Raw genomic sequence first — 22,508 nt, forward strand, 5'->3', positions numbered from 1 at the left:
CTGTTTTGCGAGACGAACCTCTTCTCCAATGGCTGACCAGCATTTAAGAGGCCAGCCTATGGAGAAGAGGAGAGAAGAGGGGCGGGTTCAAGCCCCTCTTCTCCAAGTCATTAAATCTCGCGAGCGAGACTGCGCAAGCGCAGCCTTCGCTAGCCGAGACCTAAAAAGGGGGAACCTGGCTCAGTTTGACCTTCTGCTCTTATTATATTTGAGCTACAAACAGACCACTATCTTTTCTGCTTGAAAATAATTTTTATTAAACCATTCCTATTCTTTGCAATTGTTTATCGAAAAGATTGATTGCATGAGTGACACATTTTTCAAATTAACATACAAAACATGAAAAATACTTCTAACAATTCACAATAGACAACGCATGAATTGCTTATATACAAACATTTATATACAATAACGGACTTTTGCATCATAACATGAGTAATCCTATCGCTATCTTGCTTTTGGAGCCAATCATGTGCCAAACACGGGAAAATATTTGGTGTGTGCGCGTACGATTTAATGTAAAACCCTCACATCACAACAAGTTTATTCAAATTCCTCCGTGTTGAAAAAAAGTGCAGGCGCGTTTCAAGACCCAGTTCTCTGGTACCAGGACTCTCATCAGGGCTTCATGTTAATGGTCAGCTATTTCTAATTGCCTGATTCCCAGATAGAGCTGCTGCTCTTGCTCCTATTTGCGTGATGACCAGGGACGGAAATCACCGCAGTGCGCTTCGTAGTTAATGCCGGGGGAAATTTCTTTCAAACTTTCCCGGGTCGCTCAGAGAAAGGCATCCATTTCTGTAATCATTGCATCCTGTTTTTAAATCTGAGCACATCCAATTCAAGCATAAAAGATAGTGGTCTGTTTATTGCTTGAAAATAATAAGACAGTCTATTGGTTGGCATCTCTAGCCAGAGAGAGGAATGGGCAGGTGTTGAGGCAACCAATGCCAGCCTTGGATTACTTTGAAGACGTTTAGTTTCAAGGGGGGCTGTCTCAAGTCAAGGTTATGTAATAACAATTTCTCTAACTGTCCACCAAGAAAGTTGTTTGGGGTCAATCCTGCCAGCCGAGTATCAGACAAGTTTCATTTTATTTAGAAGGTGCATTCTGGGATGATTGTTTTGTACAACTCTGCTTTAATGTCCCCAAATTTTCAAAGAGTAATTGATTGGTGAATTCCTCTTTAGTGCAATCACAGGGCAATGAATGGTTCCTCAGGTACTGTCAGTTGTAAGTATTTCCACTTTCATTACTAGACAGATGATATTCCTGTCACAGAGATTCACTTGTTTTGATTTGACGATCTCGCAGTTGGTGTATTGGCCATAAAAAACCTTTTTTTCTAGGTGTGCCAAACAAATGTTTAGCCACCAAAAATCAGACCTTAAATGTGCCAAATCAGAGCATTTGAAGATTTCAGCTTGTCAATCTTCAGTGTTTATGTAAGGAGTGCCAGGTGGGAAACTTTGCATTTAACTTACGTCATCAGTGTCTAGTGGGGCTTGCTTTTGTGTACAGGATGCCTGTTGCTGAGATGTAGAATTGCAATAGTCCCTTTTCGATTAGAAGCCAACCGGGATCCTGAGCACTGGGTATGAGGGGTTTCAACTGCAAAATTTAACAGGCCTCACAGTAAGACTGCATGTGCAGCAATCACAGTCTGTCTGGCGTTATAGCTGCATATAGTTTAAACATTTGCAACAGAAGTTGGGAATTGTTCCACACAATGTATTATTAGGTTGGGAGACTGCTGTAACAGGTGGCAGCGATTTTGAAGGGAAGCATCCTAAAGAGGTAGTGATATCTGGCTACTACAACCCTTCCAACTGTTTGCAATCTTCTGATATGGAAAGTTGTAAAGGCTTTCATTTGACATCATTTTCTGAGGATTTGGCATTAAGGGGGGAGTCCGATTGTTATGTGCCATGTTTTCTAATCCCATATGGAATCCTTCACTTTACAATCAGTTAATTTTATAATCCAAGAAAGAAGAAAAGTCAGTCATCAGGTCTTCGAGGATGTAACTGAATCATCAGGCTTCAAAACGCTAAATGGCATATAACTGTAGTTTGAGCTCCCCTGCCCGTTTCACTACGCTGTTCAGATTTCCTAAAGGATACCTGCAGAAGTTATAGAGTCAGAATGAACATGAGGGGTGAAGCAAGACAGCTATGGTACATACCTCCGTGAATATGGATGGCATTTGACAGAAATCACCACCTTTGAATCTAGCTTGTGAGATTTGTACAGCTACTTAAATTGTGCTATAAAGTTTGGTTGAATACCAGTTCTGAGAATGCTATTAATATATTCACATTCAACCCTGTCAAATGCTTTATCAGCATTCAACGAATGCCTCTTTTTCTCATCTGAGACATTACAAGTTTACAATCGGAGGTGTTGGAGCATTCTGAGGTAGTTCCTGGATAATCTTCCAGGGAGAAAGCCTAGTTGAGAGCAGTGGGGACTGGGCATCACTTTCTTTAATTAACTGGTAAGTACTTTTGTTTAAATCTTAACATTTGAGTTGGAGAGTTAGATTAGTCTGCAGCTGGAGCAAAGTAGTTGGTCTTTCCCTGTATTGGATATCAACGTGATAGTAAACAGTCATATCGAATTTTAATATCGAATTGCCAAACTATCGAGTTTTTTTTATATAGAATGGACAGAATATCGAATTGCCAAAATATAGTGGGGCAGAATATCGAAATTCAGGTAAGAAATATAGATTGTCATAATATCGAAGTTAGTAATATCGACAGTCATAATACAGTTGTTAAAAATATCGAATTTTTTTATAGTGTTTTAAGTGTTAAAAGTATGTATTTTTGTAATGTATGTTTTAATTTTTTTAATGAATTTTGTTATTTAATTTTTGGGTAATTTAATTCCGTAGCGGGTTGTGAGTTTATAGGGGAATAGGGTGGGAAGTAATTTAATTGTAATTAAATAATTATTGAAAATATTGTGTATTGATAATTAATTTACTGCTAATTATCAATTGGTAAACATTTTGTATTGAAAAATAATTTGTGGTTAATTATGAATAGGTACTGAATTTTTAATAATGAATATTTATTTGTTATTTATAATTAATTATTAAATAAATTGTCATTGGTAATTCATTTTTAATTCATTTTTTTATTGGTATTGATAATTTATGTATAATTATTAAATCATTACTTTCCCTACTGTTGCACTCACTGGAGGGGGAATAGTAATTTTTACTCTCCCGCTATCCAACAATTTCCCTAATGTTGCCCTCACTGGAGTGGGAATAGTAATTTTTACCCCTTCGCTATCCAATGCTTTCCCTCCTGTTGCACTCACTGGAGTGGGAATAGCAATTTTTACCCTCCTGCTATCCAACGCTTTCCCTACTGTTGCACTCACTGGAGTGGGAATAGTAAATTTTACCCTCCCGCTATCCAACACTAAAAACATTGAATATTTTTTAATAATATTAAGTTAACATATATGTATTAAAAAATAAAAATGCATGTTTATTTTTTTAATTTATATTATTTATTAATTTTAAGGTTAAGTATATCTAAGTATGTTTTACTTAATTATATTTATTATTTCATTATTTTACATTACTTTTAAGACATTAAAAAAAATTGATATTTTAACAAACTATTATGTACAATGATATTTTGGATTCGATATTTTTGTACTTACCTGTTTGTAAACAGGAAGTTGATATTCTGTCATTCTATATTTTGTCAACGATATTTTGGCAGGTCTATATTTTGCTCCTCGATATCCTGTCAGTGGACCCAACGTGATAGTTAAAATCCATTTGGAGTTAATCACTATCTTTGGCTTCCTTGAAAACATTGTACAACAGAGAGGCTAGCCTGTTTGGAATGATTTTACATGAAATCAATAGGAAAACCACACTCTCTCACTGCCTTGACAGTGGACACTGAATTAATTCCTTCCTTGAGCTCCGCTTCTATGACCTTGCTCGAGTCTGAATACTTCAGTGTGACATGAATGCCCATACATATGTCCCATGCTCACTGGGCCACTGGAACCAATCTTCACCTTTCTGAAGGACCCCAATCAGGGAGAAACCAATCTTGGGCTGCTTGTGTTCAAGTTCAGAGAGGTCCTGGCAGTTTAGGCAGGATGCTCCTGGTGGAGCAGGGTCAAGACTGATTTGCATACAGGTTGTCCAGATTGAGGTAGCATGGAGTGCAAAATAACAATGGACTGGGATGCAGCCCTGAATAATTACCTGTGGCTGAGATTTATTTAAGCATTCCACCATCACTCTTTTTTATACTTCCCCCCTGAACTCAGGGCAAAAATGTTTCAGTCAAACAATATAGCTGGGGTCTATAGCTTTCATCACAACCAGCATCCCACTACTGAGGTCTTTGTATGTAGGCTAAACCTAATGTGTGGTATTTAAGGTGCATTCAATATCTAGAAAATTAATATTTCTTCTACCAGGCCCGTTTATTATCTCGGAGTTCAGGATAATACCCAACTGTAAAAAGAGGTTGAAGAAACTGCATGTGCAGAATCAGTTAGGTACAAATCACATATTACTGATATCTCCATTTCATACATGTAAGTCATGGCTATTCATTCATTTAATGGTTGTGAAGCCCTATTTACTGGATATAACCAAATATGTTTTAGAAAACATTGCACACACATGCAAGGTGGTGCACAGTGTCATGAAGTGGTAAAGAATTTTTAAATGTTTCGCTTAACGGTGAACAATTAGTAAAGCTATTTGTGGCAACAGGGTTTTTTGGGCTTTAAAACGACACTTAATCGATTTAAAATAGGAACCAGGCATGATGGAAGATGTTGCTGTGTCAGGGCGAAATGTGAAAACTGCGATGAACTATATACGGGAACAATTAGTCAGTCTCTATGTGGGGATCTCAAGTAACCATCCCAGTTTTTGGCAAAAAATAAGCAGCTCTTCTAGGAAGGTGAGCAACTACCCAGAGCGAGTGACATGCTGGCTTCCAATGTCAACTAACAGTACTTCCCCAAGTTAATGCACTTTTTGGAGGTCTGGAAACAGCGGTGACATCACCACGTCAAACATGTGTGTCTACTTCATAGAAAATAGTTGCCTGTGGCCCACTTCTACACAGTTTGGTGTGAATACGCGCTACTATCTAAGTTTTTGAACGTGAGGTTTGTGATCCTTGTGGGTTTGTATGGTTGCTCCTGGGGCGGCGTTTGCATTCAAAACGTCATAGAAACAATTGGTTACAGCACTTCCTTCATGGAATGTGTCCCCTGGGCACAGCGTGTCCCCTGTACGGTCTTTTCAGGTTGGTGAATATTAAAACAACTTGTTGTTGGTTGAATTTCAAAACATGTATTTTATTCATACATTGTAAGCTTTCACAATAAATGATTACTCTTCATTCGTTGTTTGATGATACATGGACTCTCATATCTGATGCATTTCGGGTATAATTACCCTTCGTCAGGGATTGGTCCTATGATAAAGTATGAGTATCATAAAGAACTATGCACTAAGATATCTATACATATCATGATGTTAGATCTGCTATAGTGACCCGTGTAAATAGTTGTTTGTTAATGGAGGTATTTAATATTAATAAGCAACCGCTTCATGTGGTGAAAAGTTAATCGCGATTGACTCGATCGAGAAGATAAGGATGCCGGTGTACTCTGTAGCGAATTATGGGATTGAGCATAGGATTTTAGTAACACAAGAAACTGTGCGGGATTAAACGAAAAAACTGTGCAGATTATAAGGAAGTGCTCCTAAAGATAGTTTTATCGTGCTCTATTCACTGTGCGCGGTTAAAACACGGTGCCGGTATGGTTTGTGGGATCTTGTTTGGTGCCATGATTTACAATCTATACGAGCGCCGCTCTGGTAAAGTGAACAGCTGATTCGTGCCGGAGTGTTTTCGCGCTGTGCAATAATGAGTGAAACGGTGATAAACTGGTTCTCATCGGCGTATTAGTAAGAGGGTGAAACGGTGGTGAATTAATGTCATGCTGCGGTCCTACTCGACCTTTCTACGTACCATAGTAGGTTAGTCTCGTCGGGCCTTCCGCGTTCGTGTGTGTTCGATCCCGGTGTGAACAAAAAAATTCATCAGGGCCCATCTTGTGTTTAAGGTTGTGTGTGAAGCAACATTGAAAAAGGACTAAAGCCTGATGACTATGGTGGCCATATTGGAGTGTGTTATTAAACAATGTTTAAGTGAATAATAACTATTAGCAATGGTTAGTTAAAAAATAGTAAATATAAACAACTTCTACACAGGACACACAAGATATAGACAAAAATAGAATGCCAACATTTGAACAATTATATATTGAGGGTCTTGCCTTGACTGGGCAGTATTTAATATACCCACAAATGCATTTGATATGCCAGTGAATATATTGATAAAGTCTAATCTCAACTCCACACAATAGAAGACTGCTACGTAGATGGAGCTAGCAATACAGGATGACTATAAGTCAGACTTTATCAAATGCACTTAGCACAACGGTGCACCTCTGAAGGGAGCTGAGAATGGCAATATTCGAAAAGCATCACTATAAGAACACTGTCTTTATGTGGAAGTGAAAATCACTACAATAACATACCATCTGTAGGAGAGTAGGGTCTGCAATCCTATGATCACCCAGATTTTTTGCTTTTGCTTCATTGGTTTACGACTTTCTCCGGCTGTGGGCCTGCCAATCAGACCCACAGCCTAGCTGTTCTCTCTCGAAATTAACACACATGTACGTTAGGTGCATCCACTAATTGGAACTGGGCCGCCTTGTCAGTCCCTGTCTCAGCATACCACAGGTATCCAGGGCATCGGTGTACCCAGGGCCTACCAGGGGCTGAAGCATGTATTATGCCACCCCTGGAATGGCCGCCCAAATCTGACACAACTGGCTGCACGACAGCTGGGGCCACGTGGTGTAATCACCCGTTGCTGTAGGTGTAGTATTCCTACACCTAAACCCTAAAATGGACACATGGATTCCTATCAGTCACTCCTATAGCAGGCCTTATCAATCCTGAAGGCAGAGTGCAGGGAATCATGTGGGACGGTGCTCTGGCGCGAGCTGAGCCCGTCGACGGCTTGCGGAACCAAGTCCTAATAGCCGTTCCATGGTGACGCGGGCCAACTACTTTTAATGCATTATAATCCTTGCGGTTATTTGCTAACTTTGGCATCGCATCACCTATACATGTCGAGTAAGGTGTCATACGAATGGGAATACGAACCCCTCGCCAGTCCTGGTGACGGGGTTAGCATTCCCCCCTTTTAGAGGGACACGACATGGAAGTAACCTTGAACCCCGGTTAAAGTTGACTCAAGCCTCAGCATCACAAAATGGATGCTGCCACCAGACACAAGTCTGACCTCCTGCTGCTGGGGGACCTTCCAGCAAGGGGAGCTTGGACAAAGGGTTTCCTGTCGAGGGCGGTGTTAGCACCGTCCCAGACAGGGTTTGTGTATCCCAGGTAGGCAGGGCTGAAAGGAAGGTGATTGCAAGTGGCACCCCGGTGCTCACTGTGCATAGCCCGGCTCAAACCAGTTTCGGGGGCACACCAGCCCCTGAGCTGGCGCGAAGCCGGACAAAGGATAGGGGTGTAACCACCCCCCTCCTGGCTCCACCCATAGGTAGAACCTAGTCACGGGCCAGCCCCTTTTCTTAGAATAAAGGTAGGAGCGAGTCCCCTTCCCAAATTGGATAATCGGATAATCAGATAATCGGATAACTCCGAATCACGAACTACTTTCCACAAAAGGAACTCTTGACTATTTCTGAAGACTCTCCCTTGTGGCTAAGGAGTAGCCACCCTGCACCAGCAGGCACCATCAGGCACCATCTAAGCGCTTGCGGTTTGCTGTAAGTCTCTCCTACGGATCAAGACTGCCCAGCTCGACGAGACCCGAGTACCCTGCCATCTCTGACCTTTTACCTACCTCATCGGCCCAGCTGAGAGTCGTAGGTGTGACGAGACCTGCGGGACCGGCTATCTTCAGAACCTGCACGACGCTTATCTAGCACGCCCACCGAGGGACCCTCGAGTGAGTGCACCTAGGGTTTGAGAAGCCCTAACCCTGAGCAGCTCCAGCATCGAAGTCTGCCTCCCCAGCATCCCCGAGATCTGCGTGGGGGCCCTTCCGCTCCTTGTTGTTCACCGCGTTGTTCGACCACTTGCCGACCGGCTTGTGGCCCTCTTCACGACGCACCACGATTGTTTCATCACTAGTCTGGTTGCTCCAGACTGGCTCTTGCTCCCCTTCACCAGAGGAGTACCACGGACCCTCCTGGTCCACTCCCGACGCCATCTTGACTCCCCCGCTTGGGTTGCCACTGCCAAGATCCGCTGCCCCTGCCTGGGCCCAGCATCATCGACAGCAGACACCTTCGTGGGACAGCTCGCCCTCCATCCTGGTCGCCGCCGCGCCTCCTGGTCCGAGGAACAGCCGAGTCCGACGTCACCCACTCACCTGGTCGAGGTGACTTCAGCCGGTACCCTCCTGGTACCCACACGATCGCTGGCTAGCGGTTGAGAACTGAGTCCCCTCTGCTTTCAGGTTTCCTTCATCACCGATCCAGGCTTGGATCGCTCCGAACATCGTCACTGGTCGCCTGCCAGCAACTTCTTCTTTCAGGCTCCTGAGACTACACGAGGACTCCCGACATCTTGCCGAACTTCACGCAGCCGCAGCCTCCGGGCTAGGTAACTCGAGCATCTCGGTGCTCCATCGCAGGTTCGCTCTACAAGTGTCCAGTTCCTTTTTCGTTTAGTCCCACTGATCGGATCACTCCGGAATCAGTACCTCCAGACTCTAACCATTCGCATTTCACTGTTAGTGTAGATGGTTTCTCGTGCCCCTCGGGCATTTGTGTAAATTGTGCAACTGAAGTATTTTCCTAAGAGTTTTGTAGTGTGCTTAGCTCCCTGACTCATAAAGAGCCAGGGTAGTCTTGTTATAAATAAATATCCTTTTATTTTCATAACAACTTGTGTGGTGTCCTTTCACTTGGTGTTCAAGGGGTATATGTGATGGTAAACAGCTGGCTTAACACGCCCTCTAGAGTTTAGCCTAAAGACTGCTCGTATCCACGCTACTAGGATAGCTGGTCTAAACGGTTGACTTACAACCAATCATCAATAAGGGTCGTTTGGAATGATACACAGTGATCACTAGAATAGTGAGCACTACATATCAGGCCAACTTCTCACATTGGTGAGCAGCGGTTGGGATTTGAGCTTGCTGTTGTTTTACCACACACGTATCCTAAGAATATCGCAGTGAAAGATCACATAAGTACCCAGGTACATATAACTTAACTTAGAATACTCCGAGTTCTACTGAACCGGCTGTTGTAGTGTAACAGGGCTTAGCACACCCTGACTACAACTCTTAGCAAGGGATCAGTAGGTAAACCCATAGTGTAGGTAGGTGCAACACTTACACCTCACTAGAAAAGCATGTCGATCCACGGAGAGTCTTCGCAGACTCCCTTAGTGGTCAGTGACCCTCCACAGGTCGTGTCACGATATGCAACTCTTAGCTTCAAGGAGATGAGACAACTGTGTGCCTCCAGGAAGCTAAACCAGGGTTCTAACCCTACCATCGCAATACTGATAGGTCTCTTAGAGGCGTACGATGCTAGGAGGTCCTCTAACCCAGGTCCCCCCAGTGCAGATGGGAACATGCCTCCCTTAGAGGGAACCCTCGGTGACCCAGACCTCGACCTCCACACAGAGGAGGAGGACGAGGACGAGTTATCGGGAGACGAGGCAGACAAAGGTCCAGTGGTAGTCGGCAGGCTTACAAGGACCAACTTAAGCAGGCATGAGAATGGAACTGGGGGAGCCCCGGGCCCACGCTCAAGCAGGCTTAACCTTGGGAACGGACGAGCTAGGTCTCTCTCCAGAGGCTCTGGCAGATCGGTTCATACACATGTCTCTCAGGCACCTTCTCAGAGAGGAATGACTTCCCCTCAGAGGAGGGAGCATGAAGCGAAGATGCGGGAGGTCAATCTGAGGATCGAGCGGGAAGAACTTGCCCTCGCCAAAGAAAGACTTGCCTTAGCCCGAGAGCAGAAATTAAGTGGGTTAGATCCCACTGGTGGCAGCATTCTCAATAGAGAGAAAGACAGGGGTATAGACACTAGACACCTGAGTAAAATAGTGCCCCCCTTTAAACAAGGGGACGACATCCACAAGTGGATAACTGCCTTGGAGAGGGCCTGCACTGTCCAGTGCGTCCCCCCAAGTCAGTGGGCAGCTATACTGTGGCTTTCCTTTGAAGGTAAAGGAAGGGACAAGCTCCTCACTACAAGAGCTGAGGATGCTAACAACTACCAAGTCCTGAAGAACACACTGATTGATGGGTTCGGCTTAACCACGGAACAGTACCGGGTGCTGTTCCGGGACACCCAGAAAATTCAGTCTCAGGATTGGGCTGACTTTGTCGATTGTGCCACTAAGGCTTTGGAAGGCTGGTTGCTGGGTAGCAAGGTTACTGATTACACAGGATTGTACAATCTTATCATGCGAGAACAGATTTTAAACAACTGTCAGAACCAATTGTTGCATCAGCACCTTGTCGACTCGGATCTGACCTCTCCCCAAGAATTGGGAAAGAAGGCAGACAGATGGGTCAGAACAAGGGTCAAGCAGAACCAGAATCAGAACCAGGGTGGTCAGAAGAAAGCAGACCAAAAGGGTAACAAGAACGAACAAAATGACCAGAAGTCTTCGACAGGTCCCCAACAAACCAAAGAGGGTGGGGGTCAGGCTTCACAGAAGAAGAAGACTCAAGAAGGCCAGTCAAAAAGGTGGTGCCAATACTGTAAAAGTAAGACTCACTGGTTTAGTGAGTGCACCAAGAAAGGAGGGCAAACTCCTACCACTGCAGCCCCTAAGGCACCTGCGCCCCCTAGTACAGTCAGCAGTGGTAGTGCGCCTCCCAAGGCATTAGTTGGGTTAACCTTGGGAACCGAGGGGAGTGACGACTTAGTCGGCACGCTCACTCAGGCCGTCCTTGTCTGTACAGGGGATATGGATATGTCCCCTGATGCCAGTCCCAATACTTTGGGCAAATACAGGCAGACACCTTTGATAAATGGAAAAGTGGCTCAGGCCTACAGGGACACGTGTGCCAGTGTCACCATGGTGACGCCTAACTTTGTGGACCCTGGACAGATCATGCTAGGTACCAGTTACCTAGTGACCAATGCCAGCAACGTCACTACCAATCACAGTATGGCAGTTGTTGATTTCTCCTGGGGAGGGGTAAGTGGCCCGAAAAAGGTTGTGGTTAGTTCAGACCTCCCCGTAGAATGTCTGTTGGGCAATGATTTGGAAACGTCACAATGGTCAGAAGTGGAGCAGAGGACTCACATGGAAATGTTAGGTTTGCCAGCACATGTCCTTGCTGTGACCAGGTCACAGGCCAAAAGATGCCCCACTGAACAGGTGCTGGATCCTGGAAGAACGGACCAGACACCTTCCAAGAAAAGGAGCAGTAAGGGTAAGGCTTCGCCTTCCCCCTTGCCCCAGGTCGTGGATCAAGTCTCCGAGGAGGCTGACCTTAAAGAACTGAGGGAAACTGAGCCGCAAGAGCTTGAACCTGGTCAGGTTGAGTTTCTGGGCTCAGGGGGACCCTCCAGGGAAGACCTGGGGAAGGCACAGTTAGACTGCCCCTCACTTGAACCCCTCAGACAGCAGGCCGCTGCTGAGGCTGCAGGGAACGCCACAGGTACCCACAAAGTGTACTGGGACGATGGACTCCTGTACTCTGAGGCAAGAGACCCCAAACCTGGTGCGACCAGGAGGCTGGTCATCCCCTTGTCTCTGAGAGGTTTCCTTCTCACCTTGGCCCACGAGATTCCCCTTGCAGGTCACTTAGGCCAGAATAAGACTTGGGACAGAATTGTTCCACACTTTCACTGGCCCCACATGTCCGAAGATACGAAGGAGTTTTGCCGCTCCTGTGTCACTTGCCAAGCCAGTGGTAAGTCAGGTGGCACGACAAAGGCCCCCCTCATACCACTACCAGTGGTGGGGGTGCCCTTTGAACGAGTGGGGATCGACATTGTCGGACCAATGGAACCCCAGACAGCATCAGGGCACAAGTTTATACTGGTGGTGGTGGACCACGCCACCAGGTATCCTGAAGCTATTCCCCTTAGGACCACTACGGCACCTGTGGTGGCACGGGCCCTACTTGGAGTGTTCTCCAGAGTGGGCTTCCCTAAGGAGGTCGTCTCAGACAGAGGTGCAAACTTCATGTCGGGATATCTGACTGCTATGTGGAAGGAATGTGGTGTCAACTACAAGTTCACCACACCCTATCACCCACAATGCAATGGGCTTGTTGAGAGATTCAATAGGACCCTAAAAGGGATGATTCACGGACTACCTGAAAAGCTTCGGCGGAGATGGGATGTCCTGATACCCTGCCTCTTGTTCGCCTACAGAGAGGTCCCGCAGAAGGGGGTTGGCTACAGCCCTTTTGAGCTTCTGTTCGGACATCCTGTAAGGGGACCCCTTTGTTTGGTAAAGGAAGGATGGGAGAGACCTCTCAGAAAGCCGGCATCAAACATTGTGGACTATGTGCTCGGTCTCCGCTCGCGGATGGCGGAGTACATGGAAAAGGCGTCTAAAAACCTTGAGGCGAGCCAAGAATTACAGAAAGCTTGGCACGACCAAAAGGCTGTCCTGACTGTGTACCAGCCTGGACAGAAGGTGTGGGTGCTGGAGCCAGTGGCCCCAGCAGCACTCAAAGACAAATGGTCTGGGCCCCACACGATCATTGAGCAAAAGGGAGAGGTCACCTACCTGGTAGACCTGGGAACTCCCCGGAGCCCCCACAGGGTGCTCCATGTAAACAGGCTCAAGGCATATGTCGACAGGGAGGGCATGGGCTTGCTCATGGCCACAGATGAGGGACAGGAGGAGGAGAGTGACCCTCTCCCAGACCTGCTCTCTCAGAACCCTGACGATGGATCAGTAGATGGTGTTGTCTTTTGTGGCAGCCTCTCTGGACATCAACAAGAGGATTGTAAACAGGTTCTTCAATCCTTTCGACATATGTTCTCTCTGACACCCAGTCAGACCAAGTGGTGTACCCACGAGGTCGACACTGGGGACAGTCTGCCCGTAAAGAGTAAAATCTATCGGCAACCTGATCATGTCAGAGACTGCATCAAGACAGAGGTGCAGAAAATGTTGGAGCTGGGAGTCATTGAACCCTCGGACAGCCCCTGGGCTAGTCCCGTAGTGCTCGTGCCGAAACCTCACACCCAGGGCGGTAAGAAAGAGATGAGGTTTTGCGTGGACTACAGAGGTCTCAATGCGGTCACTAAGACCGACGCCCACCCGATACCAAGAGCAGACGAACTTATCGACCGGTTGGCCTCGGCCAACTACTTAAGTACATTTGACCTGACAGCTGGGTATTGGCAAATCAGGTTAGCTGAGGAGGCCAAGCCCAAAACAGCATTTTCTACCCCGGGTGGGCATTATCAGTTCGTGGTAATGCCCTTTGGTTTGAAAAATGCACCTGCCACCTTCCAAAGGCTGGTGAATCGAGTTCTCACTGGGTTGGACGACTTCTGTGCGGCGTATCTGGACGATATCGCTGTCTTTAGCTCCACCTGGGAGGATCACCTGGTCCACCTGAGGAAAGTGTTAGAGGCCCTGCAGAAGGCAGGCCTCACTATCAAGGCCACCAAGTGCCAGATAGGGCAGACACAGGTTGTATACCTGGGCCACCTTGTAGGTGGAGGCCAGGTTCAACCATTGGAGAGCAAAATACAGGCCATCCAGGACTGGGCTCCTCCAACCACCCAGACTCAGGTTCGAGCTTTCTTGGGCCTGACTGGTTATTACCGGAAATTTGTCAGAAATTATGGATCCATTGTGACCCCGCTAAACGACCTGACAAGTAAAAAGATGCCAAAAAAAGTTCAGTGGACAGCAAGCTGTCAGAAGGCATTCGATGACCTAAAGCAGGCCATGTGCACAGCACCTATCCTAAAGAGTCCAGACTACTCCAAACCATTCATTGTCCAAACAGACGCTTCGGAGCTGGGTGTGGGAGCTGTTCTATCGCAACTGAATTTTGATGGTCATGACCAGCCCATAGCTTTTATTAGCAGGAGGCTGACCCCCAGAGAGAAGAATTGGTCAGCTATTGAGAGGGAGGCCTTTGCTGTGGTTTGGGCCCTGAAGAAGTTGAGGCCATACTTGTTTGGCACTCACTTCAAGATTCAGACCGACCATAAGCCCCTCTTGTGGCTAAATCAAATGAAGGGTGAAAACCCCAAACTACTTAGGTGGTCCATTTCCCTACAGGGGATGGACTTCACAGTGGAGCATAGACCTGGCACTGATCATGGCAATGCAGATGGGCTCTCCAGGTATTTCCACTTAGAGCAAGAAGACTCACCTGGTCAAGGTTAGCTTATTGTCCCAAAGTTTGGGGGGGGGGGTCATGTAGGAGAGTAGGGTCTGCAATCCTATGATCACCCAGATTTTTTGCTTTTGCTTCATTGGTTTACGACTTTCTCCGGCTGTGGGCCTGCCAATCAGACCCACAGCCTAGCTGTTCTCTCTCGAAATTAACACACATGTACGTTAGGTGCATCCACTAATTGGAACTGGGCCGCCTTGTCAGTCCCTGTCTCAGCATACCACAGGTATCCAGGGCATCGGTGTACCCAGGGCCTACCAGGGGCTGAAGCATGTATTATGCCACCCCTGGAATGGCCGCCCAAATCTGACACAACTGGCTGCACGACAGCTGGGGCCACGTGGTGTAATCACCCGTTGCTGTAGGTGTAGTATTCCTACACCTAAACCCTAAAATGGACACATGGATTCCTATCAGTCACTCCTATAGCAGGCCTTATCAATCCTGAAGGCAGAGTGCAGGGAATCATGTGGGACGGTGCTCTGGCGCGAGCTGAGCCCGTCGACGGCTTGCGGAACCAAGTCCTAATAGCCGTTCCATGGTGACGCGGGCCAACTACTTTCAATGCATTATAATCCTTGCGGTTATTTGCTAACTTTGGCATCGCATCACCTATACATGTCGAGTAAGGTGTCATACGAATGGGAATACGAACCCCTCGCCAGTCCTGGTGACGGGGTTAGCATTCCCCCCTTTTAGAGGGACACGACATGGAAGTAACCTTGAACCCCGGTAAAAGTTGACTCAAGCCTCAGCATCACAAAATGGATGCTGCCACCAGACACAAGTCTGACCTCCTGCTGCTGGGGGACCTTCCAGCAAGGGGAGCTTGGACAAAGGGTTTCCTGTCGAGGGCGGTGTTAGCACCGTCCCAGACAGGGTTTGTGTATCCCAGGTAGGCAGGGCTGAAAGGAAGGTGATTGCAAGTGGCACCCCGGTGCTCACTGTGCATAGCCCGGCTCAAACCAGTTTCGGGGGCACACCAGCCCCTGAGCTGGCGCGAAGCCGGACAAAGGATAGGGGTGTAACCACCCCCCTCCTGGCTCCACCCATAGGTAGAACCTAGTCACGGGCCAGCCCCTTTTCTTAGAATAAAGGTAGGAGCGAGTCCCCTTCCCAAATTGGATAATCGGATAATCAGATAATCGGATAACTCCGAATCACGAACTACTTTCCACGAAAGGAACTCTTGACTATTTCTGAAGACTCTCCCTTGTGGCTAAGGAGTAGCCACCCTGCACCAGCAGGCACCATCTAAGCGCTTGCGGTTTGCTGTAAGTCTCTCCTACGGATCAAGACTGCCCAGCTCGACGAGACCCGAGTACCCTGCCATCTCTGACCTTTTACCTACCTCATCGGCCCAGCTGAGAGTCGTAGGTGTGACGAGACCTGCGGGACCGGCTATCTTCAGAACCTGCACGACGCTTATCTAGCACGCCCACCGAGGGACCCTCGAGTGAGTGCACCTAGGGTTTGAGAAGCCCTAACCCTGAGCAGCTCCAGCATCGAAGTCTGCCTCCCCAGCATCCCCGAGATCTGCGTGGGGGCCCTTCCGCTCCTTGTTGTTCACCGCGTTGTTCGACCACTTGCCGACCGGCTTGTGGCCCTCTTCACGACGCACCACGATTGTTTCATCACTAGTCTGGTTGCTCCAGACTGGCTCTTGCTCCCCTTCACCAGAGGAGTACCACGGACCCTCCTGGTCCACTCCCGACGCCATCTTGACTCCCCCGCTTGGGTTGCCACTGCCAAGATCCGCTGCCCCTGCCTGGGCCCAGCATCATCGACAGCAGACACCTTCGTGGGACAGCTCGCCCTCCATCCTGGTCGCCGCCGCGCCTCCTGGTCCGAGGAACAGCCGAGTCCGACGTCACCCACTCACCTGGTCGAGGTGACTTCAGCCGGTACCCTCCTGGTACCCACACGATCGCTGGCTAGCGGTTGAGAACTGAGTCCCCTCTGCTTTCAGGTTTCCTTCATCACCGATCCAGGCTTGGATCGCTCCGAACATCGTCACTGGTCGCCTGCCAGCAACTTCTTCTTTCAGGCTCCTGAGACTACACGAGGACTCCCGGCATCTTGCCGAACTTCACGCAGCCGCAGCCTCCGGGCTAGGTAACTCGAGCATCTCGGTGCTCCATCGCAGGTTCGCTCTACAAGTGTCCAGTTCCTTTTTCGTTTAGTCCCACTGATCGGATCACTCCGGAATCAGTACCTCCAGACTCTAACCATTCGCATTTCACTGTTAGTGTAGATGGTTTCTCGTGCCCCTCGGGCATTTGTGTAAATTGTGCAACTGAAGTATTTTCCTAAGAGTTTTGTAGTGTGCTTAGCTCCCTGACTCAAAGAGCCAGGGTAGTCTTGTTATAAATAAATATCCTTTTATTTTCATAACAACTTGTGTGGTGTCCTTTCACTTGGTGTTCAAGGGGTATATGTGATGGTAAACAGCTGGCTTAACACGCCCTCTAGAGTTTAGCCTAAAGACTGCTCGTATCCACGCTACTAGGATAGCTGGTCTAAACGGTTGACTTACAACCAATCATCAATAAGGGTCGTTTGGAATGATACACAGTGATCACTAGAATAGTGAGCACTACATATCAGGCCAACTTCTCACACCATCTCTATGGGCACTTGAGCATTCCTGTAAATACACACAACCTCTGTTTGAACTTGATCATTAGCTGCACACTTTCTGCATGGGGATTTAAACTTAGTCTTTACACACTATTTCAGTGAAGACTTGAATAAAATCATCTTCCCACACTGCTCTGTGTGGACTTGAACATCACTACGATAACACAATATCTCCGTGAGGACATGGGCATGACTATAATAACACACTATATTTGTGGGGACTTGAACATCACTATAATAACACACTATCTTTGTGGGGACTTGAACAGCTCTAAATTAACATACCATCTCTGTGGGGGCTTGAGTAGTCCTATAAGTACACATAAAATCTATGTGGACTTGACCATTATTAGCTTCACACTGATTATAATGGGATTTAGGGTTTGAATCTACACACTATTTCAATGGAGACTTAAACATTACTATAATAACATACTGTCTTTGTGGAGACTTAAACATCAATATAATAGCACACTCTCTCTGTGGGGACTTAAACATCTCTATAATAACACTATCTTTGCGGGAATTTGAACATTACTTTAATAACACATTCTCTGTTGGGACTTGAGCATTCTTGTACCTACACACGAGCTCTGTTTGGACTTGAACATCTTTAGCTGCACATTCTCTGTATGGGGATTTAAGCTTTGTCATTACACACTATTTCAGTAGGGGCCTGAAGACAATTATCTTCATGCACTAACTCTGGAGATTTGAATATCCCAAGAATCTCATACTATCTCTGTGGGGACTTGAACCCCACTATAATAACCCACTATCTTTGTGGGGACTTGAACAGTACTATAATAACACATTATCTTTCTGGGGACTTGAACATCCTTAGCTTCACATTCTCTGTATGGGGATTTAATCTTTGTCTTTACACTGTATTTCAGGGGGGACTTGAACACAATCATATTCATGCATTAACTCTGGGTACTTGAACATCCTAATAATTTCATACTATCTCTGTGGAGACTTTGACATGAATACATTCACACACTATCTCTGTGAGGACTACTATAATCATATGCTATGTCTATAGTGCCATGAATAAAATGATCATCACATTCTACCTTTATGGGAACTTTCATCACAGCTGAAGACACCATCTCTATACAGACCCTTGGGCTTCTGTGATAACAACCACCTCTACTGACATTATCACACACCATCCCAATGCAGTGATGAGATACAACCTCGGTGGGCATCATCTGAAACTACCCCTATGCAGGCATTAACATTGTATGCCTTCCTAGGGAGTTGTTGTCCAACAGCTATTTTGGCACAAATGTAAGCAGCTAGTAAAGATCTGGGGTCCACTTGACCACATTCCTTGATTCCGTATGTTCATTTCTTTATGTGTTAGTTCCATTATCGCCTAAGATTTTAAGAACTAACAAAAAGGTTAAATACAGTTTTAAGTGCCTTTCTGTAATCAAGATATAAATTTCAGACACATTAACATAATCGGTCTTTGGTGGCGGCGGGGAGTGTGTGTGTGTGTGTGTGTGTGTGTGTGGGTTTGTGTTACTATCCTTGTGGGGACTTGGGTGTGATAACACACTCACGCTGTGGGGACTTGATTGCACTGTGGGGACCTGAACCCAAGTCCCCACAAGGCAATGTCCTCTAAATGATAAAAAATGGCTTCAGGAACATCTGTGTCAATTTTTACAACTTTTTAAAAAATTGCCTTGTGGGGACCTGTGTTTCATAAAGTGTGTTTATATTTTTGCTCAGCTCTGCCCCTGTAGACAGGAGGCGGTACTGCAGTCTTAAACACACTTTGCATTTAAACACACTTTATTCACCAGGAACACAAGTTAGCAGCAGAAAGCACAGCTATTTCAAAGGAAAAGCTGCAAAACCCTGTGTTAAAAAATATTTTTACTGCAAAGTAACATTTTCCCCATTTAATAAAGAGAAACTTTATTTACATGAAAATTTTAAATTCAGAATATTTGAGTTTAAAAATTGTTAGTGGTTTTATAAACATTGCTAAAAGCAATTTGGGGACGCTTTGAATCCCAGATTACATCACTATTGCCGTTTGATCCTTATCTGCAATTAAAGAATGATGGTGCATTAAAACATGATACAATATAAACTGATCTGATAGTTTTTTACAAATTTGATTACATATTAATATGCACTTTGGAATACGTTCTTAAGATGATAGCACAATGCAACTCTAGGCACTCACTCATCTAGCTAACAGCTATGCTCTCTTAAACGCCGAACTGCAGTAATGTCATGCCCACAGCATGGGTAAGTTTAATTTTAACAGAAAAAGCATGTTCTTCGAATATTGACATTCGTAGATAATATTTTCAAATATTGCCGTAAGATGTCACATGTAAATCCTTTGTATTGCTTATTTTCCAAACTGTTCCCAATGCTTTACAAATTAAAGCAGCTTCATTCCCATAGATGGGTGAAGAACAGTCATATAACAAGCATTGGCAAAGCCAACTGGTGTCACCTATGAGACAGCTACTGGCTTTGACAGAGTTTTTGTGCCCTGTCGTACAGCAGCGTTCCTGCTCTGCCGCATGGATGAAATTGAAATTAAAGTTTTAAAAAGCAATATGATGCAGCCAAAACAGACCACATCATGACACTTATTTTTATTGCTGGCAGGAGGGTGAGGGCGTGTGAGGGATCAACACTATCAATGGAGGGGGTGGGTAAAAGAAAAATCACTGACGCTGCCACTACTGATCACAGTAAATCAAGAAGTTGTCAGAGCCTCCTTGGACTTATTCAATTATAAAATGCAGACTTTGATATATATCAACCTTAGTGAAGTAGGTGCAGAGGCACAGGGTCCTGGTTCACCTTAATTAGTGGCTATGTTTTAAAAGACGAAAAAGGGGAGGTGAATGGGCGACCAAATCCCTATATTGCATTAGGGCTCACAGTGCCCTTACTACTGCATTGGCACCCACACGTATTACAGTTTGGACTTAGTGCTTCAGCTAAGGTGCAAAGTTCTGCTGTAAAAATTGGCCACCTCATGTTGGTGTCCACTTCAATTTGCCCTTCCTGTGTATTAAAATATAGTTTGCCTTCCAAGATCCTACCAGTTTAACTACAACATACTGCAGTAGCATAGGCTGTGCTCAACCACCTGCCTTATGAGTAAGAAGGTCTTCCAGCCGGAAGTGTGGAAAGGATGTGGCGTTATGCTAGAGCTACAAACTTGGAACTCAATTCTTGATGTTGGCTTGACATTGTGTGATTCTGGTCAAATCACTTAATCTCCCCGTGCCTAAAGAAATTGTACGCAACTTAACTGGTGCACATGTAAAGTGCTTCAAAGTGGAGTGACTCAAGCACATCACTAGTAGGAATGAGGCATTTACAGAAGTATGTGAGAAGTGGCTTCTGTTGCTTCACCATGAGAACTTTTGTGTGGGTCAAGTCTACTAATGCTACCACAGCCATAGGCAGGGATGAGATAGACTACTGCTCAGGTCTCGAGATCTGCCATGAGGTAGCTGCAGCCTGTCTCACATCAGTACTAGACCTCCTTCAATTGGGAAAGTTAATATCTGCCTTGAGGAGAAACTCAGTCAGGGCTTCAGGGCAATGACCCTCGCACATAACAAATTTCCCATTAACAAGAGAATAGGCCGGTACACCTGAACATCCTCAAGTTGATTCCACTCCCATAGTAGGAGATGGGCCCTGCTGGTAAGAGCACACCTTTGAAAGAGAAGCAGAAAGGGCTGTGCCTGACCTAAGACCTTGAAAGCAACTAGGCAGAGAATGAAGCATCTAAAAGGCCTCACCGATCAAAAACATTTGCTCACGGCAGAACATACATCAATATCAAAATGTCCAGAGCACATATTTGCTGTACACAGCTGAAATATTTTAGCTACTACTCAAAGCCCCTACTATGACTATACACTTATTCTGTATAAAAACGACTCAATCCTGGAGAGCCTCATACTCCACCCAAGAGAAGAAGGGCTTTCACCTCAGACAGAGTGCATAAAGAATGGACCAGTATATCACACTTAGGGGTTGAAAAATGTCTTGTTTAGAAGTGAAATATTCCTTTGGACTAATATGTTGTTTATGATCATATTGGTCAGCAGTTGGGAGCAGAGATTGTGGGATTCGCTTAAGTGCAGACTATTAAGAGTGTTTATAAGTTTTGAAGGCGTACCTTTAGCAAGGAATCTATGATACGTGTATTGGAATTGAAGCATGAATGTTGCTGTAATTAGACTGTCATTTAAGGAGGGCAGTACTTTTTAAAATAAGGCACTACACTTAATATTTTGGGTAAGCTTAGAAAATTATTGGTATACATCTAAGAAGAAAGAGCATAAAACAGTAGATGTGTGTCTGTTTTGGAATGTAATTGCACTACATTACCTACAGCTCATACCCTAGCATGGAAATAGTCTAAGTTAGTGGCTAAGCTGTAGACAGTATATTATATAAATACAGCCATGATTTACTCACGTTTTGATCATGTACTCGTGTGGCAATGAGGGGAATTCAACTTTGCCACACAAAATGCTTTTTGTGTCAAACGTTGATGTGAGTGCAGCACCAAATTCTCTGCTCTGTGGTGCACAACCCACTATCAGGGTGGGAACAGTTCAAAGACAACTATAATCCACACAAAGCCAGATCTACTTAACTAATGTGTCCTGCCTTTGCATGAAGCTATACCACCAAATGAAACCAGGAGCAAACAATGGGTATATGGAAAAGCCTAGGATATTTCCTGATGTAATTTCTTCAAAAATATCCACTGGACACAGCTTACCCTTAGCCTCTTGACATTGTCTTGAAGTTTGTACTGGAGAGCTTCATCGTATATACATTTCACAAAAGACACTACTAGCTTGGCTTAGCACTGCCGTGCAATGCTTAGAATCACACAAAAAGGCATCATTGGCATGCAACTCTTTGAAAATATGGTGCTGTACTATTTTTACTATTTGTCCAAGGGAGTGCAATGGAATATTACAAATGTTTATATAGCACTGCCCCATGTTTAGTTTATTTAGATCACAGGGTGGCACCACAGCTCCATGTTTCTGAACAAGAGAGTAGCCAGAAAATGAACATACTCCCCGATTTTGAACTCAAGCTCTGACGGCACCAAGTAAGCGAGCCCAACCCGCCCTAGAAGAGCTCCCTTGTCTCTTCCATCCAGGCATCATTTCACCCTATCGGTTGATATCCACTTTTTCACCTTTACATTGTATCAGTCATTTATTCTTTCATCCGTCATTCATTCTTCACCATTACATCCATAAAGCCATACATCTATCCAGCCTGCCATCCATCCATCCACTTTGTCATTCATCCACTCTGCCATGCATCCATCCATCCTTCCACCCACTCTGTCATCCCTCTCTCCATTC

At 45.5% G+C, this 22,508-nt stretch overlaps 1 protein-coding gene across 9 annotated transcripts in view; it reads right to left on the reverse strand.

Moving 5' to 3' along the window:
- LOC146871936 (DDB1- and CUL4-associated factor 7) overlaps positions 1 to 22,508 on the reverse strand; it is a 919,103-nt gene that overhangs the window by 578,982 nt on the left and 317,613 nt on the right. The window contains exon 7 of one of the 9 annotated variants that reach the window (XM_085652285.1): positions 19,133 to 19,176. The exons of the other annotated variants lie outside the window; for them this stretch is intronic. Within the exon in view, the coding sequence (XP_085508411.1) occupies positions 19,148 to 19,176 (29 nt within the window). The 3' untranslated portion in view covers positions 19,133 to 19,147. Of the gene's footprint in view, positions 1 to 19,132; positions 19,177 to 22,508 lie in introns of those variants that run through there. 9 annotated transcript variants of the gene reach the window in all.

The sequence above is a fragment of the Triturus cristatus genome, chromosome 1_1 (genome assembly GCF_964204655.1).
Source record: "Triturus cristatus chromosome 1_1, aTriCri1.1, whole genome shotgun sequence".
In the NCBI taxonomy this organism is placed as follows: domain Eukaryota; kingdom Metazoa; phylum Chordata; class Amphibia; order Caudata; family Salamandridae; genus Triturus; species Triturus cristatus.